Here is a 24,310-nt window from a genome sequence, read left to right as displayed (position 1 = left end):
TTACAACAGGGGCGCAGGTTCTAAACCGAGCACCAACACAACTCTGAAGTCCAAAGTAAACTTTATTTACAGTAACAGCATCTATCCCAGTACAGCAACTTCTTTTACATCAAAATGACTTGTATTCCGTCACAACGGCTCATACCTCAACACAGCAGTTAATTTCAGTTTCACTGCTTTCTTCCTGACTGCAGTACAGGTTCTCTCTCCAGCTTCTTACCCGTAGACACTCTTTATGTTTCTGGTTCACTGTGCCTTCCTGGTATATATTCTCTCTTATTGGTTTGGTGCTCTGTTTATATGTACTCTGGCAGAACACACAGCTGATCCCTGCTCCAGTGATTGCTGGTGTCCACCATTGTGAGGTCGGTGCCTCCAGTCGGCCATTTTGGGGGAGGTCGAAGTGTCCAGGAACCAAAGGACACCTCAAGGAAAATAATTTTGTTTTAATTAATTTGGATTCTCAAGGAAAAAATGTTTTGAGGACTCTGCCCCTCATGGCATCACAGTGTATACTGGGAACAGGCTCTCAGTACCATATACTGTATATACCATGGATATACCTATTAGACCATGCAAATCAACATAAATATGCCAAGTCACAAAATAATGTGGTGGAAAATAAATACAGTACTGCATATTATTCTATTATAAAAATGAACATAAAGCACAAATTATCACAGTTATTGAGTGCAGTGATATTCAGGAAGATTTGAGGAAGCAGGAGAGATGCAGTGGTTACAAGGAGCAAAATACATGTACAGTATTCAAATTTTGGTTTGTCACCACCGTACATGAAACTGTGTTTGGTGTTATTTTAATTAACTTTTTTTAAAACAGATTACAAAGATTTTACCAAGTGGGTTTAGTCGTTAATGCATAAAAATATTTTTCTTTCTTTCACATCAAACTAAGGCTGTTTTTGTTTTTGCTTTACAGGGACTTGAGATTTAACAAAATAAAGGAGATTCAACCAGGCTCTTTCAGACGTCTTAAAAATCTCAACACACTGTAAGTATTCCTGTTGCACATTTGACACGTGGTATGGTAAGGCTGTTTGTGGATAATAAATTGAATTTCAAATTTCATTTTTCCTGTTTGTGTATTATAAAGATAATCTAATTTGAATTTTCTTGAGCTATATATGATTCTAAACACACACATTTTATTCAAATACTTGTCATCCTTTGGTTCTGTTTTCACTTGAACATGTTATTTTGTATAATTGATCCCTGTTTAAAAGTTGGCAAAGAGGTACGTTAGGACTGTGTTTTCATATATTATAGAATGGCTCCTTTTTTTTAAGAATTCCTTTTTATCAATGTATAGTTAAATGATAGTAGCATTTTGCTAACCACTATTAGAAAGGAAACTGACAAGATGGGATCACATTTTGGACAGTATGTACTGGGTGCTGGGAATTTGGGGCTTTAATGTATTTTGAGTATAGTACAAGTAATTTATGGAACAAGTGATAGGTTTATTCCATGCTGAAAAAAAGAAAAAGAAAAGAAAGAAAACACAACGTTTTGGCCGTGGAGCCTTCTTCTGGTGAAGAAGGCTGAAAAAGAGCCTGAAGAAGGCTCCATGACCGAAACGTTGTGTTTTCTTTCTTCTTTTTTTCAGCATGAAATAAACCTATTACTTGTTCCTTTGCAGCCTACACATGCTGACGGAGCTACCCACCTGAACTACTACAAGTAATTTATGTATAGAAGTTAAAATAAGATTAAGATTTCATGGCAGCAGTTTATCCTGCTGCCTCATAGTTCTTTGATCATGGGTTTGATTCCATACTGGAGTGTGTAGTTTGCATGGGTTCTTCCTGGGTGCTTAGGTTTCCTCAACCCACACAAAAGATGTGCAGCCTAGGTTCGATTAGCACTTCTCAATCTACCTTCAGCCTGTGGCCCTGCAATGGACTGGTGTCCCATCAAGAGCCAGAGCAGTCATGCACTTTTAGTCCCACCTTGGGATGTCTGATTTTGGAATAAACTCTTGCGTTGCCTCAGGACAAGAAGCCATCTCATAATGGATAAGTGGGAATAACATTAAATGAAAGCAGTTTTGCTTCATTTGTCAAACAAGTTTCATATGTGTCTTTAGAAACTTAGAAAGATGGCATGAAATGGTAGCCTTATGTGTCAGCCATGTCTTAAAATCTTCAGAATGCACCCCAGTTTCAGAAATGTAGGTCAGAGCACACCTAGAAATTAGTATGTTTCCCCCATTGCTTGGATTACCATTTTTAAATGTATTTTTCTCAGGTTGACTTGAAGGTCTGCAGTTAAAGAAAAGCTGCTTTTTTTAGATCATCTGAGTGGAAAGATGGTAAATGTAATGATCCAGCTCACACAATTTAGCCAAAAGCTGTTATTATAACTTATTAACCCATGATTTAATTGTCAAGTTGTTGTTTTTTTCAGAAAATTAAAGCTATAAAGCCATATATTGATTTACAGTTTTTTGTCTTGCAAGTACTGCTTAAATGATAATGATGAAGTGAATTGTTCAATATCGTATATTCCTTGATGGAAACAGCCATTTTATTGTTTTTGTAGAAGTAAAAGTTCCCATCTGTTGCATGGAAACTTTTATCTGAAGATGACAATAAGCCATAAGAGAAACATTTAGGCCTCTATCTTAATTATTTATTTTTAAATTATTCTGAGCATAACAGCACATCTTATTCATTATAAACAATATGCTTTGAAGGATGAAGACTATCTCCAGATAGGATGCAACATCATTTGAACATATTTCACTTTAGTTAATGCCTACACTTCAGTGTACAAGAGTAACTTGATCAGTGAAAGAACTACAGATTTGCGTAAAATACAAATAGTATAAAACTGTATTCCTATGTTAAATACTGCTTGACTGTGATCAGAGAATAAGAAACACATGTAATTACTCTCACAATAATTCAAAAAAGTTTCCCCATCCAACTTTTATTTTGGGTAGTGAGTCGGGAATTACTAGTGGTTTAAGGGGGAATTGATAGTGGTTTGGGAATTATGTCCTTCTTCAAACAATGGTGAGAAGGCTTTGAGCAGTCACCAAAGGATTCCAGGTGATTAGCAGGAATAATTAGCAGAAAATGTATAAGAACGTTACAAACGAGGCAACAGTTCAGCCTTTTGGGCTGACATGTTGGTAGACAGGTTTAAAAAGAGACAGACAAGCCATGGAAATGTTCCATTTTGTGGGTGTTCTGCAATGGGTGAGCAGGAAGAATGTTTTGGGATTGAATATTGAAAATAGCTTACAGTACATGACCTAAACTAGTGGCAACCAATGGCTTCTCTTCATGCTAACGTAATGCTATCAGACCAACGTGGCACACCTTGTTTCAAGGTGGAGACAATGAATTGTGGAACATGGGGCCCACATTGAAAAGTAAAACCATGTGCTTGAATTCTTACATCCCTCACCTGTCTTTTATAAGCTAACATCAACCACATACTGTATACTCCAAGCTGAGAAAAGGGATCTGGATACTTTACAAACACCCCTTGTGCAAAAGAAAAGCCATGATAGCAGGGAAGACCTCTGAGATGAAACGAACTCAAATTATTATTTCTTCATTTATAGTTGACACCTTCAAATTAGTGCTCGACAATTTTACATTTCAAATATGGACTTCTGTTTTATCCTTCTGATGAAACAGGTTTTATTTTAACAACCTTAATCTCTGAGATTATGAGAACAGTACAAATGTTCCTAAATATGATTAATAAGAAAAGCTGTCAGTGGCCAAACTGCAATAGAACAGGTCGTTTAATTCAATGTGGTTTCTTTATTTTTCCTTCTTTTTTATCATAAGATTAACATATTTCATTCTATACCGAAATATTTTGTAACTACATAAAATTAAATAGTGTACTAGTAGACATTATTCAAGTAGTTATATAAGAATAGCATACTCTGGACATTAGAGTAATGTTGTCTGCATCGAGGGCTTAATCAGAAGCACATTTGCAGTGTCTCTAATGGCAAAATTAAAGGGAAATTGTTATAAATCATGGAATATATGCTGCTTGCATCTTAAATTATAGACTGTTATTAACACAACAACCAAATATCAAGCGCACTGGGTAGTGGCTTTGTGTTTACTAGAGGCCAGAAACAAGCCAAGTTAGAAAATCATGGATAAAACTACAGAGAAGAGCCTCCACACACACACCGAGCTCATTAATTCTATGTGTCACTTGTCCATTTCTCCTTTAGAGAAAACTCTATTTAGTGTTGATACCGTTTTAGCATTTTGCATTGATTGAAGCTCAGAATGTAACCACTTCTTGCATTTCCAGCTTTACGATTTGTTCCTCAGCTTCTTAAGAGAGTCTTGCATTTTTATTTAGTGTTTTCCATTTGGTTTGCATGTAATGTGACGGTGTTGTGTTTGCACCTTACTACAAATGATAAAAATATTAATTGCTTGGAACCGTACTTGAATCTCCTTGAAAAGTCCTTCTGTATGACACTGTTTTGTTTCTTGTATTTAGTTCAGTATCAAACCCTTTTCATGTGGCAAACATTTTCTTTTTAATAGAAATGTCACTGGAAAAAGTACCTTGAACATGTAAAATTCTTTATCTGTTTTTTCAGAATGAAGGTGTATTTTTCTCCATTTCTTCCGAAGTTATTATACAGAATCATAATTAGACTGATACAGTACAAAACAGCCATGACAGATGTTTGACCTTCTAATGGCTGTCTGCACCATGCTGTCTAAAAACATGTTTTCAGGCAAGTCCAAGCATAACAAAATATTTTACTGGAAGTTTGCTGCATTTTTTCCCCCTTTGTGATATGAACAGAGAGTGATTGTTAATCAAGGCAAAGGACTGTATGTAAATTGTTTATACTTTTAAAATGCACACAGACACTCTACAAAGTAGTATTTTAGAAGTAATATAGGAGTACATTGTTTTTTATTTTCCCATTTAAATAACATTTGATATATTCTGAACTATTGTAAGTATAAAGGTTTTGAAGAAGGCTTCTACTTCAGAAATAGTACATGTATACACATGTATTTATGTTGCCTGTAATGCTCAGTATTGTCTTATATTTCAAGCTTTAATGCACAAGTGTTTCTAGAAGATGTATCTATTTTTGGCAGTGCTTTTATCCTAATTAACAAGAAAGCTTTAGTTCATCTCACCACACCTTATTTGTTCATGCTAGGTCTGGCCTCATCACATCTCTACCTCCTAACCTGAATTCACCACAGCATTTTGTTAGCTTTTTTTATTAAAATCTTGACTTGTCTGATGTTATTGCCACTGTTCACGATCATTATAACTTTTTGTTGGTTGTTGGTGACTAAGGTGATTTTTATAGCAATTTAGGTATATTTTACTTATAAGTAGACTTGTCTTTATTATTAATTCATATTTTGAATTTTTGATGATTGTTTATCTTAGGCATTTTATTAGTTAACCTACAGTGTATTATATCTGCCTCTAGTTCTCATTTACACAGTTATTTGATTTTCCCAATATACCAGCCAATGCTCCTGACTACTTAAAATAAGTCACTCCATTGATAACAATCTTTGCATCATACAGTATGACACCAACACTCTTGGTGTCACACAACTTTGGTGTGCATTTTTAAAGCTAGCACTTCAGAGCAGCATATGTTAATCCCTTTTTTAATATTAAAAGAAGTTCTTTCCTTTTTCTGGTAAATGCTAAAATAGTATAAAAAATCCTGGATAAGTCACTGGCAACACTGGCAACTTTTTGTAGTTTCCTGTCTCTTTGCTCATGTTTGTCATATTTTGTTTTCCAGGAAAAAAAAAATCTTACATGGTAGTGTTTTATTTTTTTTTCCTCTTATGATGGATAATGGCATGTTATTTTACTGAGACATAATAATAACTGTGAGATTGTAATCTGTGTTTGTGTTTTACAATATGCATTCTTTCCTATTTTCCTTGTTCTGACAGTCATTTAATATGAAAATATTGTGCAGTATTTTAAGAGTGCTTTACAGAGCTTGTGAAAGTGTTTTGCTGATTCGTTTCTCCTTATTTTATAGGCTGTTGAATAATAATCATATAAGAAGAATTCCAAGAGCTGCGTTTGAAGATCTGGAAAACCTTAAATATCTGTGAGTGTGCAGGACTAACTTGTTTTTCTTTTCTGTTTAAAGTGAAATGCAAGCCATACATTGACATTCTTAAAATTCTTTTTATGCATATACTGTACCTCTGTAATCTTACTGAAGTGAAATTCAGAAAGGAAGAAACAACATAAATTGTACATTTACAAGATAACTGATCTGATTTCTCTGAAGAAAATGCACCAGAAGATCTTTATTTTTATTTTACTGCACATCTTTTACATTGCATATACTCAGGACATTCTGTCACTCACCTTCAGTTACAGTTTTTTGCCATTTCATTTTTATTGGTCCTCTGGAGCATACTGTACTGTACTGTAGGTTGGTGGTGCTCCTCTTTCTCCATTCTGTCAAGCTTATCATTCAATATTTTAGTAGTAGTATCCAGAGGTTACATTAATATCTGCAAGCTGAAACCAGATTATGAGGATGTTTTTTTCTGATTTAAGCAATTTAGTTGTTCTGGCAGTGTATTTAGGGTCATCGTTGTTTTTAAAAACAAGCCTTTACCAACAGCTAATTTTCCTTAAGGTATTTAGTGTATTATATGACGTGGACTATTATGTTAATTTACAAACAAACCTTGACTTAACTTACAGCATGTGGTACTGCATTGGAAATTGTTTTGAAAGGGTATGTTAGCCCTTATTTTTAACTAACAATCAGTTCCCCAACATATCTTATCTCATCAGAGGAAACAGCGTAGACACTTTATCAAAACTGTTATGATATGAAGAGCTGTGTTATGAGAACTTGCAGAAAAACGTCAAGATGCCTAGTCAAAAGCACAGTCTAGAAGAATGTTGTGGGCGCACACCGTGATGTTAATTAACTCAAGATAAAACTGTGAGAACTGTTTGGTAGATTGGTGGGAGTAGGGTGCCTGCAGTACAACATACGGTAGCTGTTGAAATAAATCTTCAGGGTTGGATTAATAATGCACAGACAGGAGGATCATAATATCAAATTACGGTATCATAATTTGACTGGCAGTTTTTTTTTCAAAAGGGTTTCAGAGACTAGTGTGTGCAGTTGTTACTGCAGAGTCACCTACAGTCTACTACATGTCTTACACTTTTTGGCAGATCTGGGGCTTGAAATGAGAAGTTTCTGATGCTCCTGTAATTTAACTACTTGACCACCTGGCGTGAAAAATGTAATTTCACCCATCTTTGTCATTCACTGCGGAAGGAGACATTTGGCTTAAATCTTGCGTTTTTGACATTTAATGACTGTACACACTGCAGGAATAAACTTAAATATTAAACTGGATGGAATGAAGGAATGATAAACCATAACCCAACTGAATAGAGCACTAACGGATGGTATTGGACTATTAAATGTCTGTGACGATGCCTTTAGTATATACAGGTATATATATGCTAGGCGATAATTCGATAACGATAATTATCGCGATATAATTTTCCTCGATATAATTTTAACAAAAGTTCGATAAATGTTCGATATATATGTTTATACTTTGCGCATGATGTGCGTATGCGCACAAAATACTGCACGAGTGCACGTGCGGTTGCAGACCGGGCAGCTAACGTGGTGTTGTTTACCCACACGGTGGTGGCTGAGAGGATTGTAGTTAGAGTGGAGAAATGAGCGACACTGAAGCAAATGTAGTGCTGCCAACGACCAGCTCAAAGAGTTGTTTAATTTACCAATTAACTGTCTGGTTTCTTCAACTTTCACTCAGGAGAAAAAATCTGCCTTTAAACTTGAAAGAAATAATGATTTGACATTTATCGTGATAATTATCAATATCGACTGATATGAAAATTTTTATCGTGATAATGTTTTTGGCCATATCGCCCAGCCCTATATACAGGTATTATTGCAAACAGGGAGGTGTATTTCAATTACATTGATAGGAGAAAATGTCCCCTGTTCTCTTTATTTTTATAATGCTTGACACTACCGTATACAGTATGCTGATTCTTCTTTTGTCCATTGTATTTTAGTAAAATTCTTCCCATAAATCCCTAGTATTTATAACTCATTACATCACTTTTTATTCTCTTATGTTTGTAATTGCTGTTCTATATCAATAAGCTTTAGGAGCAGTGATTCAATAATTTATGCAGTTAAGGTAAAAAAAACAGAAATTATGCTTGGGATGTGGCTCATGTTGGCTGGGTGAAATGATACTTGTGTTGTTGGAACTCTGACATCTGACTTAAGCATGCTGCCATAAATAGAGGTGCTTTGTATTTAAATTTCTTTGAAGGGCACATTAGGATGTACTGTAACTCCATTAATAAAGCACACAGTAGTACAGTTTATAGGTTCATATTTTTATACCATCCTTGCCACCATTCTTTTGATTGATATTTACATATAAAATCACATTTTTTGTGACTTAGCACAGGTAGAAAAATATGAATTAATGAACAATGTGTTTTAATTACCAATATCACAAATTATACCGAGCTTCTATTTCCATGTCACTGAAGGACACAGTTATGTAATGTTATTGAACTCACCCATTTAAAGGAACAAGTGGAAGTTAATTCCTGACTGAAAACAGTAAAGAAAAAAAACATTTTTTCACAACTGATGGCTTGTTTTTGCTGTATGTGCTTTTCTTTTTTATTTTTCAGCATGGAATTAACATTTTGTTCCTTTGTGACTCACACACTGACACAACACATTCTCACCTCTTAAACATAGAAAAGCCAGGTTTCTTAGTATCAATATATACAGTTCATAATGCTAAATAATTTTATGTCATAATGTTTCTAGTGTTCTTATGTTTTATTCATATATTAATGTAACACAATTTATAGAGTGAAACATATTAATTCTTATAATTGCAGGTTATGGCTACCATCTAGCGTCTCAAAAAGACTGGATATTTCCATACCTTCACAATGTTATTTTAGGGTTATAATTAATAAATGGCCGGTTAATACGTAGTTTAATTACAGTACATTACAAAAGAGCTGTCCATTACACAACACAAACGTCATCTGAGTCCAAAACATAAGCGAGGTTCAAATGATGTAGCTTATGAACAATCTGATCAAACAACAAGACATTTCTTGCGTGGTGTCAGCTAAAATACTTCATTTTATCGTGTGTTGACTGAATATGTATGAGCCTCAAAATAGTCTATATCAAAAATGTTTTCATTACATTAAATAGTTTCTGTATAAATGTGAATATGTTTACATTAGTTTCTGTATAAATCTGAATATCTTGATGATGCAGACATGTCTATGTTCAAACTAAATTAATTGATGTAGCATGTTTTAACTTATTTATTTTTAATCCAAACACAATCAATACACAACTCAGTATGCTGTATAATTCTGAATTAATGTTCTTCATTGGATGAGAGTTCAGAGTACCCAGTTTGAATAGGTAATGAATGAAGTTAAATGCTTCATATATTTTAGAAGATTTGTAAACATAAATCTGACCTTGAGGGATGTGCAATGTTTCGAACAGGTAGTGATATCAATAATGGTTTAAGTGATCTATGTCATTAATTAATGATATTAATCATGTTATGTAGATTAAATGTCAGTTTACATTTAACCAGATCCTCAGGTGATGTGGTCATCTACACAATCTAGAGGACACAAATGAAAATTATTGGGAAGCACATCGTGAAACTGAGAACCTGGGATACTTTTTTTTGAGAAAGTTCTGTGGGAGTCTGCAACAAGCTCTCCAGCTAGTTTGTCAAATAACTGGATGGGATTCTCAGCAGCCAAGGGATTGACCAGGTAGCCTCCTGTCATTTGCAGCATTTCTTGTGTCCTTATGCTCTTCTTAGCTGTTTAATGGAATCTATTCCACCTTAATTGCCTCCTTCAGTAAGCATGGACTTGCAGACTCCTGAATGGAGTAGTACTTGGATGTTTGTGGTCTACATCCTGTACTGCAGAAGCAAAGAAATAAGCCAAAAAATAAACCTTGTATCTCATTTTAGTCAACAGTATCGACAATAGTATGCACGGTTTGCACCTGTGATTTCTGTTCAGAAATCATTGTAGGAAGTAAACTGCACAATAGCTACAAACAACATTGTGAAACAAAGGAAGCATTTGCTGTGCGACTCATTGATGTTGCTAAAAAAAGGTTCATTTTGAGGCTTTGCAGTTTCTTTCTTATGACTCATGATCTGTGTGTAAACCAGCTCCTCTCAGCTGTGGAATATGAGTTCTGTCTGAGTTTATCTAAGTGTGTCTGAAATGTTTAGTTTGTGCATTGCTCTTTTTGGCCTTTGTTCTGGTCCTGTTCTTTGTCATCAGTGTTGTTGCTTTCCATAGAGATCTGTGTTACAAAGGCAGAAAATATGAAACCGTTTCTCTTATTTAGGTCTAGTTTTTATTTGCATTTCATAGCTCCTTAAAGTTATTGTCCTTGTTTTGGTGCATAACAAGGATTAATTTTGATTGTTTTTGCAATCATAAATAAAGCTCCTCAGAGTTTTATGATAAAGTTCCATCCTAAAATGTGGGAACTACTGTCAGCTGTTTTATTTCCTTTATTGTCTTGATGATCTTGTGGATGCCCACTTTGTATTCCTAGAAGATTTGTTGCTTAGTCTTATTCTAGACTCTGTATCATATTTAACTTTAAAACAGTAAAAAAGTACAATTTGTTTACTCGTTACACCTGGCATGGGCAAAACATTTTGTTTTCATTTTCCAGGTTTAGTTTTAAAAGTGAAAATTCCTAATGGCTAAATAACTACAGTATGTGAAACATCATAGTAATGTGTTTGAATGGAGTATATTAAAACCCAAAGATTTTTTTCACTTGATTTTTCTGTTTTTTGTCACAAGCCCAATCAGACATCCTGTCTTGCTACCTGTATAGAGTCTAACTTATTGAGTGTCATATAAAACCCTTCAGTGTGCAGTAATAGGAATTTATAAGACGCTGAAAATGATGTAGGTAACGAATGTATAAGGAACATATATATATTTTTTGTGGAAGATAATCTTAAAAACTGGTGGGATTAAAGGGAAGGTCATGTCCAACAGCTCTGGCCACCTTATGTGTGATGCGTGCAATGGAATTGCTGACTGAATTTCTAAAAGCCCTTTTGTTAGAAACGCTTTAAAGGCTGTAAAAGCCTGGGTCAAAGGGACAGATCAATCTGTTTTAATGGGATGTAAAAGAGATTTCCTCATGTCTTGACACTTTACGACCTCACAAGTGCCAAGGAAATGACTTATTAATATTCTGTTCTCTCACTTCCCACAGATCAGTATCCCAATGGGAAGTATAAAGTGACCCGATCTTAAACAAGAGGGGTGGTGAATTTGGGGGAGGGGGGTAGAATTGAGCCAGACAGCCAGTTTAAAGAGAAACAAAAGAACAGTCAATATCTACAGCTCAGAATATTCCTGACTACTGTATGAAGCCTGTCCTAAGGTTCTTAGTCTTTTGTGAAACAACAAAGCCTTATTGTCTTAGGGTTGTAAGAAAGATGTATGCTTGACTGTGAATATTAGCTAAGATGTTCAGTGTTTTGTACCAGTGGCTGAAGTTCATAAGTGTGCATTTAAAGTACTCATAACAGTACAAACAATAGTACAATCCCAAATAGTAAATGTTTTTAGTTGGTTATTATTGACTTGTTCTTGAGTAAGGGACTAATATTCATATAACCATTCAAAGGGAAAAGCCTTTCTTAACTAAGTTAAATTCTGAGCTGGAAGTATCCATACTAAAAAGCTATTAAATTGTATAGTGGAATTTTAGCCTTTCATTGCCAAGAGCAAGAAATAAAATGGTTGGAAAGAATGAGTCGATACATATAATCTTTTAACGACAATTGATATTGCAAACTTAATAAACTCAGCAAGGACAATCTCCGATAAGTTAAGTTTTAGATTACACTAGATTCTTTTTAGATTTCATTTTAGATTTCTTTTAAGTGCACTTTTTCTACTTTCAGTAAACAAAGTCTTGTTTGTGCACCTTTAAAAAAATGATGTCGTCTCTCTTTAGATTATCTTTGCTGTTAGTTTAGGCTTTTTATGATGAAGTATATTTCTGAAAAATATGGCTTGAATTTTGACAACTTCATTTTGAACTTTGGATCCATGTTTGTCTGGCATTTGGTTTAAAGTACCATTTGTGTGCCCTACTATTTGGATAAATATGGAAATGGGATGCATAGAATGTTCCCATGTATTTTTTTTGCAAAACTGAACAACTTCTGTTATATGAACTGCAGTATCCATTAGACAAATTGAATCTGCAAATTTATTTTTTCTCTGAACATCAAACCTCTTCTTTCCAGTTTAATTGACTGCCCAAAATGGGAAACAACAGAAACAATAAAACACTTTAACAAATGGTGCAGTTTTATTTCAAGAACATTAAAAGATGTGTAACCCCTGAATTTTTTTAAACCGCTGTGTTCCTAAAGTAATACAATATCCCTCCAAATTGACCTCCTGTGTGTTTACTAATATTACTGATTATTTCTTGTTTCAGCTATTTGTACAAGAATGAAATCCAATCAATTGACAGACAAGCATTTAAGGGACTTGTCTCTCTAGAACAACTGTAAGTGACTTCTCCTGACTCCTCTAATCCTTTCCTTCCCTCTGCGTGACTTGTTATCTCTTCATGTTGGAGTTCTGCATGACTTGTATGCAACCCTGTATGTAAACATGAATATTACTTGCATGTCCTGCATAAGAAGATATTAGCCTAAGGATTTGAGTGCATCTCAGGCAAGTTAAAAGACATTCAAGTAGTTACCTACATGTAAGCATTTCAAGCATTTTTAATAAATATTCTCCACTTGACAATTGTTCTCTCTTCTCCCTGTTCAATATTCTATACTATCTATTTACTATCGTTGATTGATATTTAAACTTTTTAAAAGATGGAGTAATGTTCTAACTTAAATGTTTAATTTACTCTTTTCAATTGTAATTGTTTATTCTTGATTATGTTACAGTATTGCATGCATTACATTGGAACTGCAAATTAACTACATTGTTTTGTATAAAAAAGCAAAATATGTAGCCTTGCTCTTAATATTCTCTGTGGAACCAATTGTGCATTAATTTGGGTTTCTGGACAACTTAGCTTCATTGGAGTTAACATCGAACATTCTGCATTTTATTCGTCTGTAGATGATGTGGTTTCTTAAAGATTTGCATAATTATTTTTTTTTACAGTATGGTACATCTCTGAAATGTTTGGGTTCTGATAGAATATGCTTTTTAACATGTACAAGAAATTTCATTCCAATTAACAGCAAAGTACCATACTGAATACTATTAATTTAAGCACCATAGCAATATAGAATCAATTTACTCTAAGTTTAGCATGTCTAAGATCAATATATAACTTTTTAAATTAGTATTTAGTTTTTATGATTGAATTTGCACATCAGAAGTCATTCTTTATTTATAGTTACAACATTCTGTTAGTGGTAGATAATGGGTAACAAAGATCGAGTAGTGTTTTTTATATTAAGGACATATACTGTAATATAGAGGAACAAGTAATAGGCTTATTCTATGCTGAAAAGAGAAGAAAGAAAACACAACTATTTCGGCCGTGAAGCCTTCTTCAGGTTCACACCTGGTGTTTTCTTTCTTCTCTTTTCAGCATGGAATAAACTTATTACTTGTTCCTTTACAGCCTACGCATGCTGACACAGCTACCCACCTGAACTACTTCATATAATGTAGAGTCAATAAACAGTCATTTATACTCTTCTCTTGATGAGCAGAGTTACAGTAGTATAATTAGTTTACCCTTGTTGATAAAGAACACTTCTCTTGTACAATTTAAAAATCAGGACTGTCCAAACCTGATCCTGAAAGTAGAGTGTGTCTGTGGGTATTCTTGATCTCTGTATCTGAAGAACTGGGATACAGTTCTCTGAATTGATTTGAATCTTGCAGAGAAACTGGTCCTTCAAGACATAGTGTGATATTTATGGTTGTGATGACCTAGAAGATGGTAGAAATATGCAAAGTCTCCTGGAAAATACTAAACAACCATGTTTTAGTCTGTAGAGGTAATTAAATTAAATATCTGCAAATTTGAACAGATTGATTGTGCACAGTCACTCATGTAGATACTATATGAACTGGAAATTAATGATTAAATAAAAGTCTATATGTACTGTCAACCAGATCAACTAGGAACATTTTAATATGAAAATGTACTGCAATATTGTTTTTATCAGATCTTACAGCAAGAGAAGTTCTAACTGAATAACAATAACCAATTTTAAATTGCTAACCACAGATTTATGTTTTGTGAATAAAATAAACCCCAACATTTTGTTTTACAGCATGCTATTTGAAACACTTAACAAAACCTCCATGAAAAAGATCATTTTTTCGGCTTAGTCTTTAATTTTATGACCACTCACATTTTGGCAGACAAGATATTAATTCTACACCCTTATCAGTCACTGATGTAATAATAACGTGCAAGGAGGGAAAATATTTTGCTACTCTGAAAAATGTAGTCTGCATTTGTGCTATTACTCCCCCGTTGTTTTTCTTAGTGACAGTGTCTTAAGGAAATCTTTGGTTCTGCAGCCATGTTATTGGATGTAATTAATCAGGTTTCTGCATCAGCAACTTCTGTTGTTGTTGAATGTTGACAGTTTGGGCTGTGTTGCAGTAACTGAATTGTTTCAATAACTGAGTCCTTCATCTTTGAGCAGGGTATCCACTATGTCCCTTTATTGATAAAAAACATCCTCCTTTTCTGACACATACTGTAAGGAGAAATGCTAAGAGCACAACTTGTCTCCCAATTCCTTACTGTCTAATGTTCTTGATTCCCTGCAAGTTTAGAGCATCTGTAGTGTAGCTGCATGAAATTGCTTTCTTGGTCTTCCTTAAATGGGGAGTTTTATTTTGATAAAAAACATTCAATGATTCTGAGGACAGGTGGGGCTTCTTTACACAAAGGGTTGTTGGAGTATAGAACAAGGTTACCCATACCTTATGTTAATACTCATACCATCATGAAATGGCTGGATGAGACCCACAGATCAATTAGCTGCTAAAACAAAACAAAAAAATGGTCTCGTCTCATTCGCTATCTTTCTTAATGCACTATTAAACATTTTGACTTGTGCTATGACAAATATAGTAAAGGGACTGAATCATTGTTGAGTTTTCTTTTAGGACAGTGGATGTGTTACTTTTCTAGCTCAATAGTCAACAATTTTGGACCTGTAGTATAGTTACATATTTACATATTTGCATTCAAAAGAATTGTCAGTAGTTCCAATGCACTCAAAATATTGAATACCACTGCTGTGTATTAATTTAGTTCTTAACCTGAATGTTATGAAATTAGAACATTTTGACTGTAAACTACATGCCAAATCGTATGTAGTTGTTAGATTATTATTACAAGTACTATATTAGTGTTATAATGTATTAGAGTATTAAATTGTACATTTCCAGTTTTGGCACTTGTGGTTTACAAATCTCAACGTATTACAGTTCCTGTGCCTTTTAGTAGATTCTAGTTGATCTAATATTGTCATTTTATTATTTTTTGACAATATATAATGTATTCCCATGTGGTCTGAATATTGTCACAGGATAAAACAATGTGAGCGATAGGAAGGTTCTACAAATCTCTTTTAATGTATAGTATATTACATTTTAATATATAGTATTTACAGATCTATCATGCACCCTAAATTACATACCACTAAGTGGTATGTAAAGGATGATTTATAAGTGAAATTTTAGTGCGCAAATCTTAGTATCTCGGCATAGCATTATATAGTAAACATTTTATTTGGAACACCTACATTTTTTTAAACAAATCTTTTTGAGAAGGTGTAGAAGATGTGTTGTTTACTATATGTTGTCTACTAAAAAGTTATATTATTCAGTGTTTTCTCAAGTCATTTTTTCTCCTTTTCATGTCTTTTTTATGTAATGTATTTGTAGTTTAAAAATAAATTATTTTTAGAGCAGTACTGTGGGAATATCCATGTTCTGACTTACTTTAAACTTAGTGTGGTTTAAAGTATTTATTAAAAAAATACTTTTTGTTTTGTAATTAATAAGAACTGAAATAAAACAACCCAAACACTAATCACTAGTAACAGCATACTCCTTTATCTCTGATATTTGAGAAACAATACAGGTTGGACCATTTAAGCAAAGTGTTAGTTAACCAATCACATGGAATTTATATTTCAGCCTTTTTATGCTTACCTAACATCTATTTTTAAACAAATGTCTCATGTCAACCATGGAATTCCTAGTAAGATTACTTCATCGTCATTTCTTTCCGTGCATGAAAACCACACTTTCTGGAATTCTTCTGTTAAAGCCACAGGAGATAATTGATTTGGCTAAGTTTGTGCTTAATTTACAATTAACCCCCACATTTCTCTTCCTTTACATATCGCTGGGGGAAATGTTTTTTTTTTCCAAATTAAAGTCTGTCAGTGGAAACAGGATGCCAAGAGTAATAACTTAAATGGCTTTAAGCCAAAACAGCTAGGACACATTTGAAAATTAATTACTGTCATTTACATGATGCTGCAGATTTAAAGTTTTATAACAGGCGATTTATTCATTCAATAAACTAAGCTAAAAAATGCAGTTCTGTAATCTATAAGAAAGACATACATGTACTCTGCTTTCAGACTGCACATGGATCTGGAGACTTGATGCTCTTGGTCTCTTACAGGTACCTGCACTTCAACCAGATAGAAACCTTGGAGCCAGAATCATTTACTCACCTTCCAAAGCTTGAACGACTGTGAGTATTTCATGTTCTATACGTTTGGGCACTCACTTACATTACGTGGTGAACTAACATTTCATTCTCCAGCTTTTAAGAAAAAACAGCATGTTTCAAAACGGCTAGTTTATTACTGGAAAAGCTTATTAGATTTTGTTTTAATTTTGAGTAATGACAGTTCATAGTAATACAGCATAGTCGAGGAGTTTGTGGGGGTGGAGAGAGATATTTCTCAATTTTGTTGGCATTTTTAAAAATAGCCCTTTTTAATTACTCAGATACCATTTGTATGAACTTTCAAACTTATTTAAAGACAGCAAGGTTGTCAAATAATGGATGGCAACATATTCGTAAAGCAAAGAAATTAGGAATTGAGTGAGAAGAAATTAGGAATCTATTCCCTACCCTTATTTATGTCTTTGTTCCTTACTGATCAGCTGTGTTATAAACTGCAGTAGCGGAGCTTCTTTATGACTAATTGGAACACTTTATTCAGCTACTTTTCTACCTACTATTGTCCTGCTCTAGCATGTTAAAATAAACAGTTAAATACTTGTCCAATCGGCAACCTTCCATAAATGAACCAGATGTTAGGATTTGGAACAAAATAGATTTCCTATGAATGTGATTATGGGCCTACACTGGATAGTTTCTAGAATCCAAGGACTTCCAAAACGTGAACCTCAATACAATGCAGTTACTTTTAGCTCCCAAATGGATGATTTGCTTCTGCAGGTGTGGTTTCATAAGTTCACAGATCCAAGTGTATAACCTCATTATAAAAACATGGCTCAAAATAACTTGTAAGCTTATTCTCTCACAGTTCTATACTGAAAGTAATTTTCAGTTTCTCCTCTTTCCTGCCGGACAACTCCTGTAGGGAGGCTATTCCCTGCTAACATCTTGGTCTGGTATTAGAGCTATAGCAAATCTGTTTTAATGTAATGCTGAACTGAAAACGTAAAAACACAAATGGAATTTCTGTCTGCCATTTGTTGAAAGCATACAAATCTAAATTTGTAACCATTAATGTGCCAGGATGTTTAGAATACCCAACCCTATTGCCGGGCTTCAGAGTAGCTTTTTTTTCTCCTACAGTCCAACGATAAAACTAAATGTAAGTGTTTGAGGCTACCAGCTCTCCGGGGATACAGATCAGTACCCACAACAGAAAAGGAGCCTATAAACTCTCCCATCTGACATTCCTGTCCTGACTTACATTACTGTAAGATTGATTATGCATAGTAATACTATTATGCATAGACTGTAATCTTTTAAATTTTACAAAGCACGAAAATGTACCATGAACAGAAACTAGACATTTTTTTACAGAAAACTGAAATGCAATAAGAAACATTAACATTAATCTATATAGAGGTTTAAATAGGGAGCTGCATCAGTATGAGTAGGCTGCAAAGGAACAGGGTGAAGGTTCTTTCCATGCTGAAATGTAAAGGAAAGAAAAACAATGAGCCTTCTTCAGGTGTGTAAATCTCTAGGCAATTATGAATGTTGCCAGTGGCAGCATCGTTGCCATGTTACAGCCTCATTCTGCTAGATCTCGGGAGCAAAACAAGACTGGGCCTGGTCAGTACTGGGATGAGAAAACCCCAAGGAAATATTTCTTGCTGCTGCAAGTGTTGGGCCAGTGCATGATGTTCTTCCCACTAAACCACATTTTCAAAACCGGTGTCCTGGTATGTTTGCCAGGGAAATGGTGTTGTAGTCTTTCAGATAAGGCTTTAAACCGAGGTCTTGGCCACTTGTTTATTAAATACCCCATGGCAGTTTTCAAAAGAGTGAAAAGAGGCGTATTTTAAAAGAGTAAATTCTACTTTGGATTTGTATAGTGTGACCTGAAGTGACCTGTTAATTCAATTGGCAAAGTCATTTCTTATTTTTCATCCTCAACTGCTGTGTGTTGAGACTACTGGCACACAATGGCTGCTTTGCTTCAGCTAGGTAGGTGCTGCCCAGCAATTAAGTGGATTTCCCCCCTTTCTGTGAAAATCACTTTTGAGATCTTTAGGGATCCTTAGGTAAGTATGAGGGATGACTAAATTTAATTTAAATCTAAAAATTAAGGAATAAATAGCATACAGTGGAGTATGGACCATTAAGGAATAATTAAATTGCATTGTAAGAGTTTTAAAGCTGTAGGGGACGTGTGAATGCAGGCCACACTCATCGATGACGGTAAGAATGTAGTTGAAGGGTCACATTGTCTCAAGAAGAGGTGTTAATTGCAGGCAGTAAGGCTGTCAGTATTTAAACAGCTGCAGAGGAAAAGCACAGCTGTTCCTCATCTCCAGAAAAACACACTCTCTACATCAGGTATAGTATACATTCACAAAACTTCAAAACATGCTTTTAAAAACCAGTCATTTGCAGCTTGTATACTGCATCCTGGAAGGGCTCCAACAACCAGACTGCATCTGTGGTAACTGCCACAAAATCCAGATACTGAATGAAAAGGATAATGCACTGGAGAAGGAACTTAAAGAACTGAATGTGCTCCAAGGGACTGAGGAAATGAGAAAACCATTCAAGGAAGTGTGCACCCTGGATTGGCAGAGAAACATGGAGAAAAAAAACGAGAGAAGCTGGTCCCAGGTGTTGAAATTAAATACATTTCACCAACCTACCTAGCATCACATCACCAAACAGCTTTGTTCCACTCCAAGACCTCAACTCAGATGTGAGAGTTCAAGGCCAGGACACCTCCATTGCTGACCAGAAAACCCCGAATGTGACTACAACTACTGTCAGCCGTACTACAGAAGGAGAAATGGTTCAGAACACTGCAACTATTATTTTTAAGGAATGCTTCCAGCCCAAGGCAAAAGTGAAAAACCACAAATATTAATCATATGACATCTGAACAAAGTAGACAACTATGTCGTCTTGAAACAAGGATCCACAAAGAAGACCAGGAACATTTACGCTACAAATGAAAGAAACAGTTTAAATGAAGTAGAATGAACTTAGATGGATATGTTATCAGAGGAAAAATGGCAGCATTTTTAAAAGGGCCTGCTTGAATATCTGAAGAGTTAGCAACTGAAAAACTGAAAGTAAACAGTACCCCAAATGGTTAAACAAATCATTTTAGAAAGTATAAGGGAAAATATAGCACTTTATAGAATACTTTAAAACAACAGGACCCAATTAAAGAAAATTACAATTAATTGCAATCACAGGTTAAAGAGCATATTAGGCTAAGAAAGAAAGTAAAAAATGAAATGGTCAGGTTTACTTGGATCGAGTAAGTGTACCCAAAACAACAATGGTAAACTTCTCGATGATGGCTGATTCACTAAGGAAGAAGTTGACAGCTTGCCTCAGGCAGCCCAACAAAGTCAGGAAACTAGTCATGATTGCAGATGATACCAAATTAGCAGGATTAGCTAACACTGTAGAAGAAGCAGATGAAATTCAAAAAGATGAAGATAAACTTCAAGACCGGGCAAGCACCTGGCAGATGATGTTTAATTTAGACAAGTACAGGGTTTTACATGCAGGATGTCAAAACAAACTATAAATACAAAATGGGAAATGCTGATCTTGAAGAAGCTACTTATGAAAAAGACTTGGGTGTATACAGTATGTTGACACATTATTTGCAGCTTCCAGACAGTATGGGGAAGCTATAAAAAAGACACACAAAATATTAGGCTATACAGTCAGGAGTGTAGAATGTATATCAAGGAATTTTGTGTCAAAATTGTTTAGCACTCTAGAAAGGCCTTATTTAGAATATCCTGTGCAATTTTAGTCACCATGTTACAAAAAAGATATTTCTGCTCAGAAATCCAGCTCAGGAAGAGCAACCAGATACATTCTGGGATGTGAAAGAATGTCCTGCACTTACAGGCTGATAGAACTGAACTTTTTTTAGTCCTGAACAGAAAAGACTATGAGAAGATCTGATTCAAATATTCAAAATCATCAAAGGCATTGACAAAGTCAACCCAGGGGACTTCATCAAAATGAACACTGAAGCACAAACCAGAGGCCACAAGTGGAAACTGAGCTGAAGTGGATTTAAAACTGACAACAGAAGGCACTTCTTTAATCAAAGGGTTGTGGGGGTATGGAATAAGTTCCCCAACCTTGTGAATGAAGCTGATAATTTGGGTTTCTTCAAGAAGTGGCTAGATGTGATCCAAACAGCCCTGAAGGGCCAAATGGCCTCCTTTTGCTTGTTACCGTTCATGTGTTCTATTATATTTGATAAAAAGCCTTCTGTGTGTCATATTGACTATGAATAGCTATGGATTAGTTTTCCCATTTTGGTCATACTTAGTCCACCATATGCAAGATTGCACATTGTTACCTTTTTGTGTCCATTCCAGTTAGGTGTATATTTTCCCATTGTAGTCCAATGGTGTCAACATTTCTTCCCACTGTATTCCTTGTGGAAATTTGTGGACACTCACATTCCCTTTTCCCATCATATGGGACATTGCTCATGACTGTGTTTAGATCTTTGGTTCCACACGATGGAGATGACCTTCAAATAGACTCTATGAAACCCCCATCTCAAACATTTGAGCTCTTAGTGTGATCTGAGTGAAAGTAAGTGTTGTATTGAGAACTCAATGCCTTCCACCTGTGCCAGCTGAGAAAGATAAGTATATGGATTTTGCAGAGCAGGTGGAATTAATTGAATCTTCCATCAAGTATTTTGGCTCATTGCCATGTTTCATAGCACTACAAGAAGACCGTATACAGCTGCTTTCTTGGCAAGACAATTATAATAAAACTGACCATCTTCTCTTCCTCTTACACTGTATTGTTGCACCTATTGCACGATAAAATTGTAAAATGATCATTACCTCATTAATAAAATAACCACATTTATTGTTAAAAATTAATTTGGTTTCCTTGATAAATGAGCTTTCAGTCTGTAAACACTAATTAGAGCCACTACATTTGTGATGTAAACAGCTGATTTTTGTTGAATGTATTTGTTTTTAATGGTATATTTAAGCTCTGCCGCATGTGTGAAATGTCCATATATAGTCCTCGGTGCACTTTTTTCAACCTGAAAAAGACAGACATGGTGAATTCAGAATTCTGTCAGAAGTAATTTAATCTATTGAGATACTGCAAAAAAAAGTCTGAAACGTTTGTGTAATTATATGAGTGTTTGGAAATCCCAGCTGAAAGTGGTGCACCAACATTTTGCACTGTGGTGTATTTGGGGTTTATTTTATTATATTCAGAAATGAGTTGCAGAACTGTTTCTTTGTGTACTACCATTGTAGTATTGTTTTTTTTTTCTTTACAGATTTTTGCACAACAACAGAATAACACATTTAGTACTGGGGACATTCTCACATTTGCAGGCCATGAAGAGGCTGTAAGTAATACTTTTTGTTTTTGTTTTCATATTATTCAGTGTATAAACTAATGACACCTTATATAATTTGTGATATTGTATTCAAGAAGATTCTGCATAATTGGCCTTAAAACACTAAAAGCATCCAGGGGGAAAAAGAAGATGCTTGCTGGATGTAAGATTTATCTATCATTTTTGCCTGGAAATACAACTGAATTACACAATATTATACGACACAATTTTAAAGAAAGGCCTGTGCTGGTGCTATATTTAGTTCACTTATTTTAAGGCCAAGTCTAAAGAGACCTTCATTTATCTCTCAAGAGTGGGACCATTTCCATATTTGCGGGGATTGCTTTTTTCTCTGATATAATAATGACTGCAGGCTCTTCTGCTTTGAGAAACAAGTACGCAGAAGAGTAGGAAGCAGCATAGCTTTGACTTGAATTAACTGATAATTTTATAAGCCTTTGTGTTAACTTTGACAAATCTGAAGCATGTATAATATGAATAATTTAGATTGTGTAGCTTAATAGAGTTAATTCTCCTTGTCTTGATGCACTGTTTGCACTTTGTTTTGTTTTTTACACTTGTTTTACAATCGAGAGACTTTCTGTAAGTAAGAATTCCATTGTACCAGTACCGGTTACATACAGTATGGCAATAAAGTTCAAGTTCAGGTTCTCTTGGCTTGCAACTTTAAGTGTTGCTTGGCAATGAACTTTAGTTCACATTTCATATTGTGAAATTAAACTTGGTTGATGAAATTGGAAAATGCTTTCTGAATTATATTTCCAAAATTGGTTTGAAATGTAGGTAACTAAATGCCTGTAGTTCTTGTCAGTATTAAAAGTGATATTTTAGTCTGAAATTCTGTCCTTACTTTTAAGGAACTGTCAGTGACCTGTAAACTCAAACTTGAGGTCTTTATGTTAACCTTCTGTGATCTGTAAGTGACTTTGAAACCCCTGTGATCAGTACTATTATATGATCTTCTCAGCTAGAAATGTTTATAAAAGCATGTAGCCAAGGGCTAAAGATTTAAGGATCTAAGGATAAAATGTAATCATTCAAGAAAACTCCTCATCACAATGAGCAAATTAAAGCACTTATATGTAATGTTAATTCCATGCTAAAAAGTGCAAACAAAGCAAAATTACAACATTTCCACAGTCTAGCCTTCTTCAAATATGATGCACAGATGTTACTCACCTGATAGATATAGTACATGTTGCTATAGATTTGTTCCATGGAGCTTAGAAATTTTAGATACACGGTTAAACTCAAAACATTTCAGGATCCATGCATGTATGTGAAGCACAAATTGTGTGAGCAAGAAGGCAAATGGCTCAGGATGGTTTACTATCTTAATGTATTATCTGGTGAAATCAGCAATTACCACAACAGCCACCTACGATATTTTTACAAACTGTTACAGGAAAAGTAGTATGTTGAGGTACCAGGTATCACAAAGGACGTCTTAAGATATTTCTGCAATTTGTCAACACCAAACTTTTAATTGCCCAGTGCATTCTTCCATGAACCCTCAAGGGTTACCAGGTGTCGTTTTTCCATTTGTTTTCCTGTTCAGACGTTTAGATTCCAATACTCTGAACTGCGACTGCGAGCTCCTCTGGTTGGCTGATTTGCTGAAGCAGTACGCAGAGTCTGGAAATGCACAGGCCGCTGCTACTTGTGAGTATCCCAGCAGACTGCAGGGAAGGTCTGTCGCCACTCTCACAGCTGAGGAGCTCAACTGCGGTGAGTGCTACACAAAGGACCCCAGTTTAGTCAACCTTTCACTGGAATCCATGTCAGTTACACTGAACATCGCTGTTTTTTTAAAGAAACTGACAAAAGCAATGACAAGCTGATGGGCAGAGAAATGGCTTTTGAAAACAGGTTGAGTTGTCATTCAGGGTTTCTTCAAGTCCCTTGTAACAGGAATTTTAGTGTGTTTATCTGACATTTACAGTTGTTAAAGCTGGCTTTATTGTCATGACACATCAGGTATGGACATATACAGTAAATTCCTGACATTTACACTCACACTTTTATGCTTATACTGCAGTCTAATTAGATATTTAGTTAATCGGT

General features: G+C 34.9%; 1 protein-coding gene across 3 annotated transcripts in view; it reads left to right on the top strand.

The window, feature by feature from the left end:
• Positions 1–24,310, top strand: part of pxdn (peroxidasin) — a 93,022-nt gene that overhangs the window by 31,418 nt on the left and 37,294 nt on the right. For all 3 annotated transcript variants that reach the window (XM_088909622.1, XM_088909623.1, XM_088909624.1), the window contains exons 2-7: positions 940–1,011; positions 6,052–6,123; positions 12,607–12,678; positions 16,816–16,887; positions 22,163–22,234; positions 23,805–23,974. In XM_088909622.1, coding sequence (XP_088765748.1) covers positions 940–1,011; positions 6,052–6,123; positions 12,607–12,678; positions 16,816–16,887; positions 22,163–22,234; positions 23,805–23,974 — 530 coding nt within the window. The remainder of the gene's footprint in view (positions 1–939; positions 1,012–6,051; positions 6,124–12,606; positions 12,679–16,815; positions 16,888–22,162; positions 22,235–23,804; positions 23,975–24,310) is intronic.

The sequence above is a fragment of the Atractosteus spatula genome, chromosome 2 (assembly GCF_055471065.1).
Source record: "Atractosteus spatula isolate fAtrSpa1 chromosome 2, fAtrSpa1.hap1, whole genome shotgun sequence".
NCBI classification, from domain to species: domain Eukaryota; kingdom Metazoa; phylum Chordata; class Actinopteri; order Semionotiformes; family Lepisosteidae; genus Atractosteus; species Atractosteus spatula.
The sequence above is the reverse complement of the archived record's forward strand: the minus strand, read 5'-3'. Positions and strand labels throughout refer to the sequence as shown.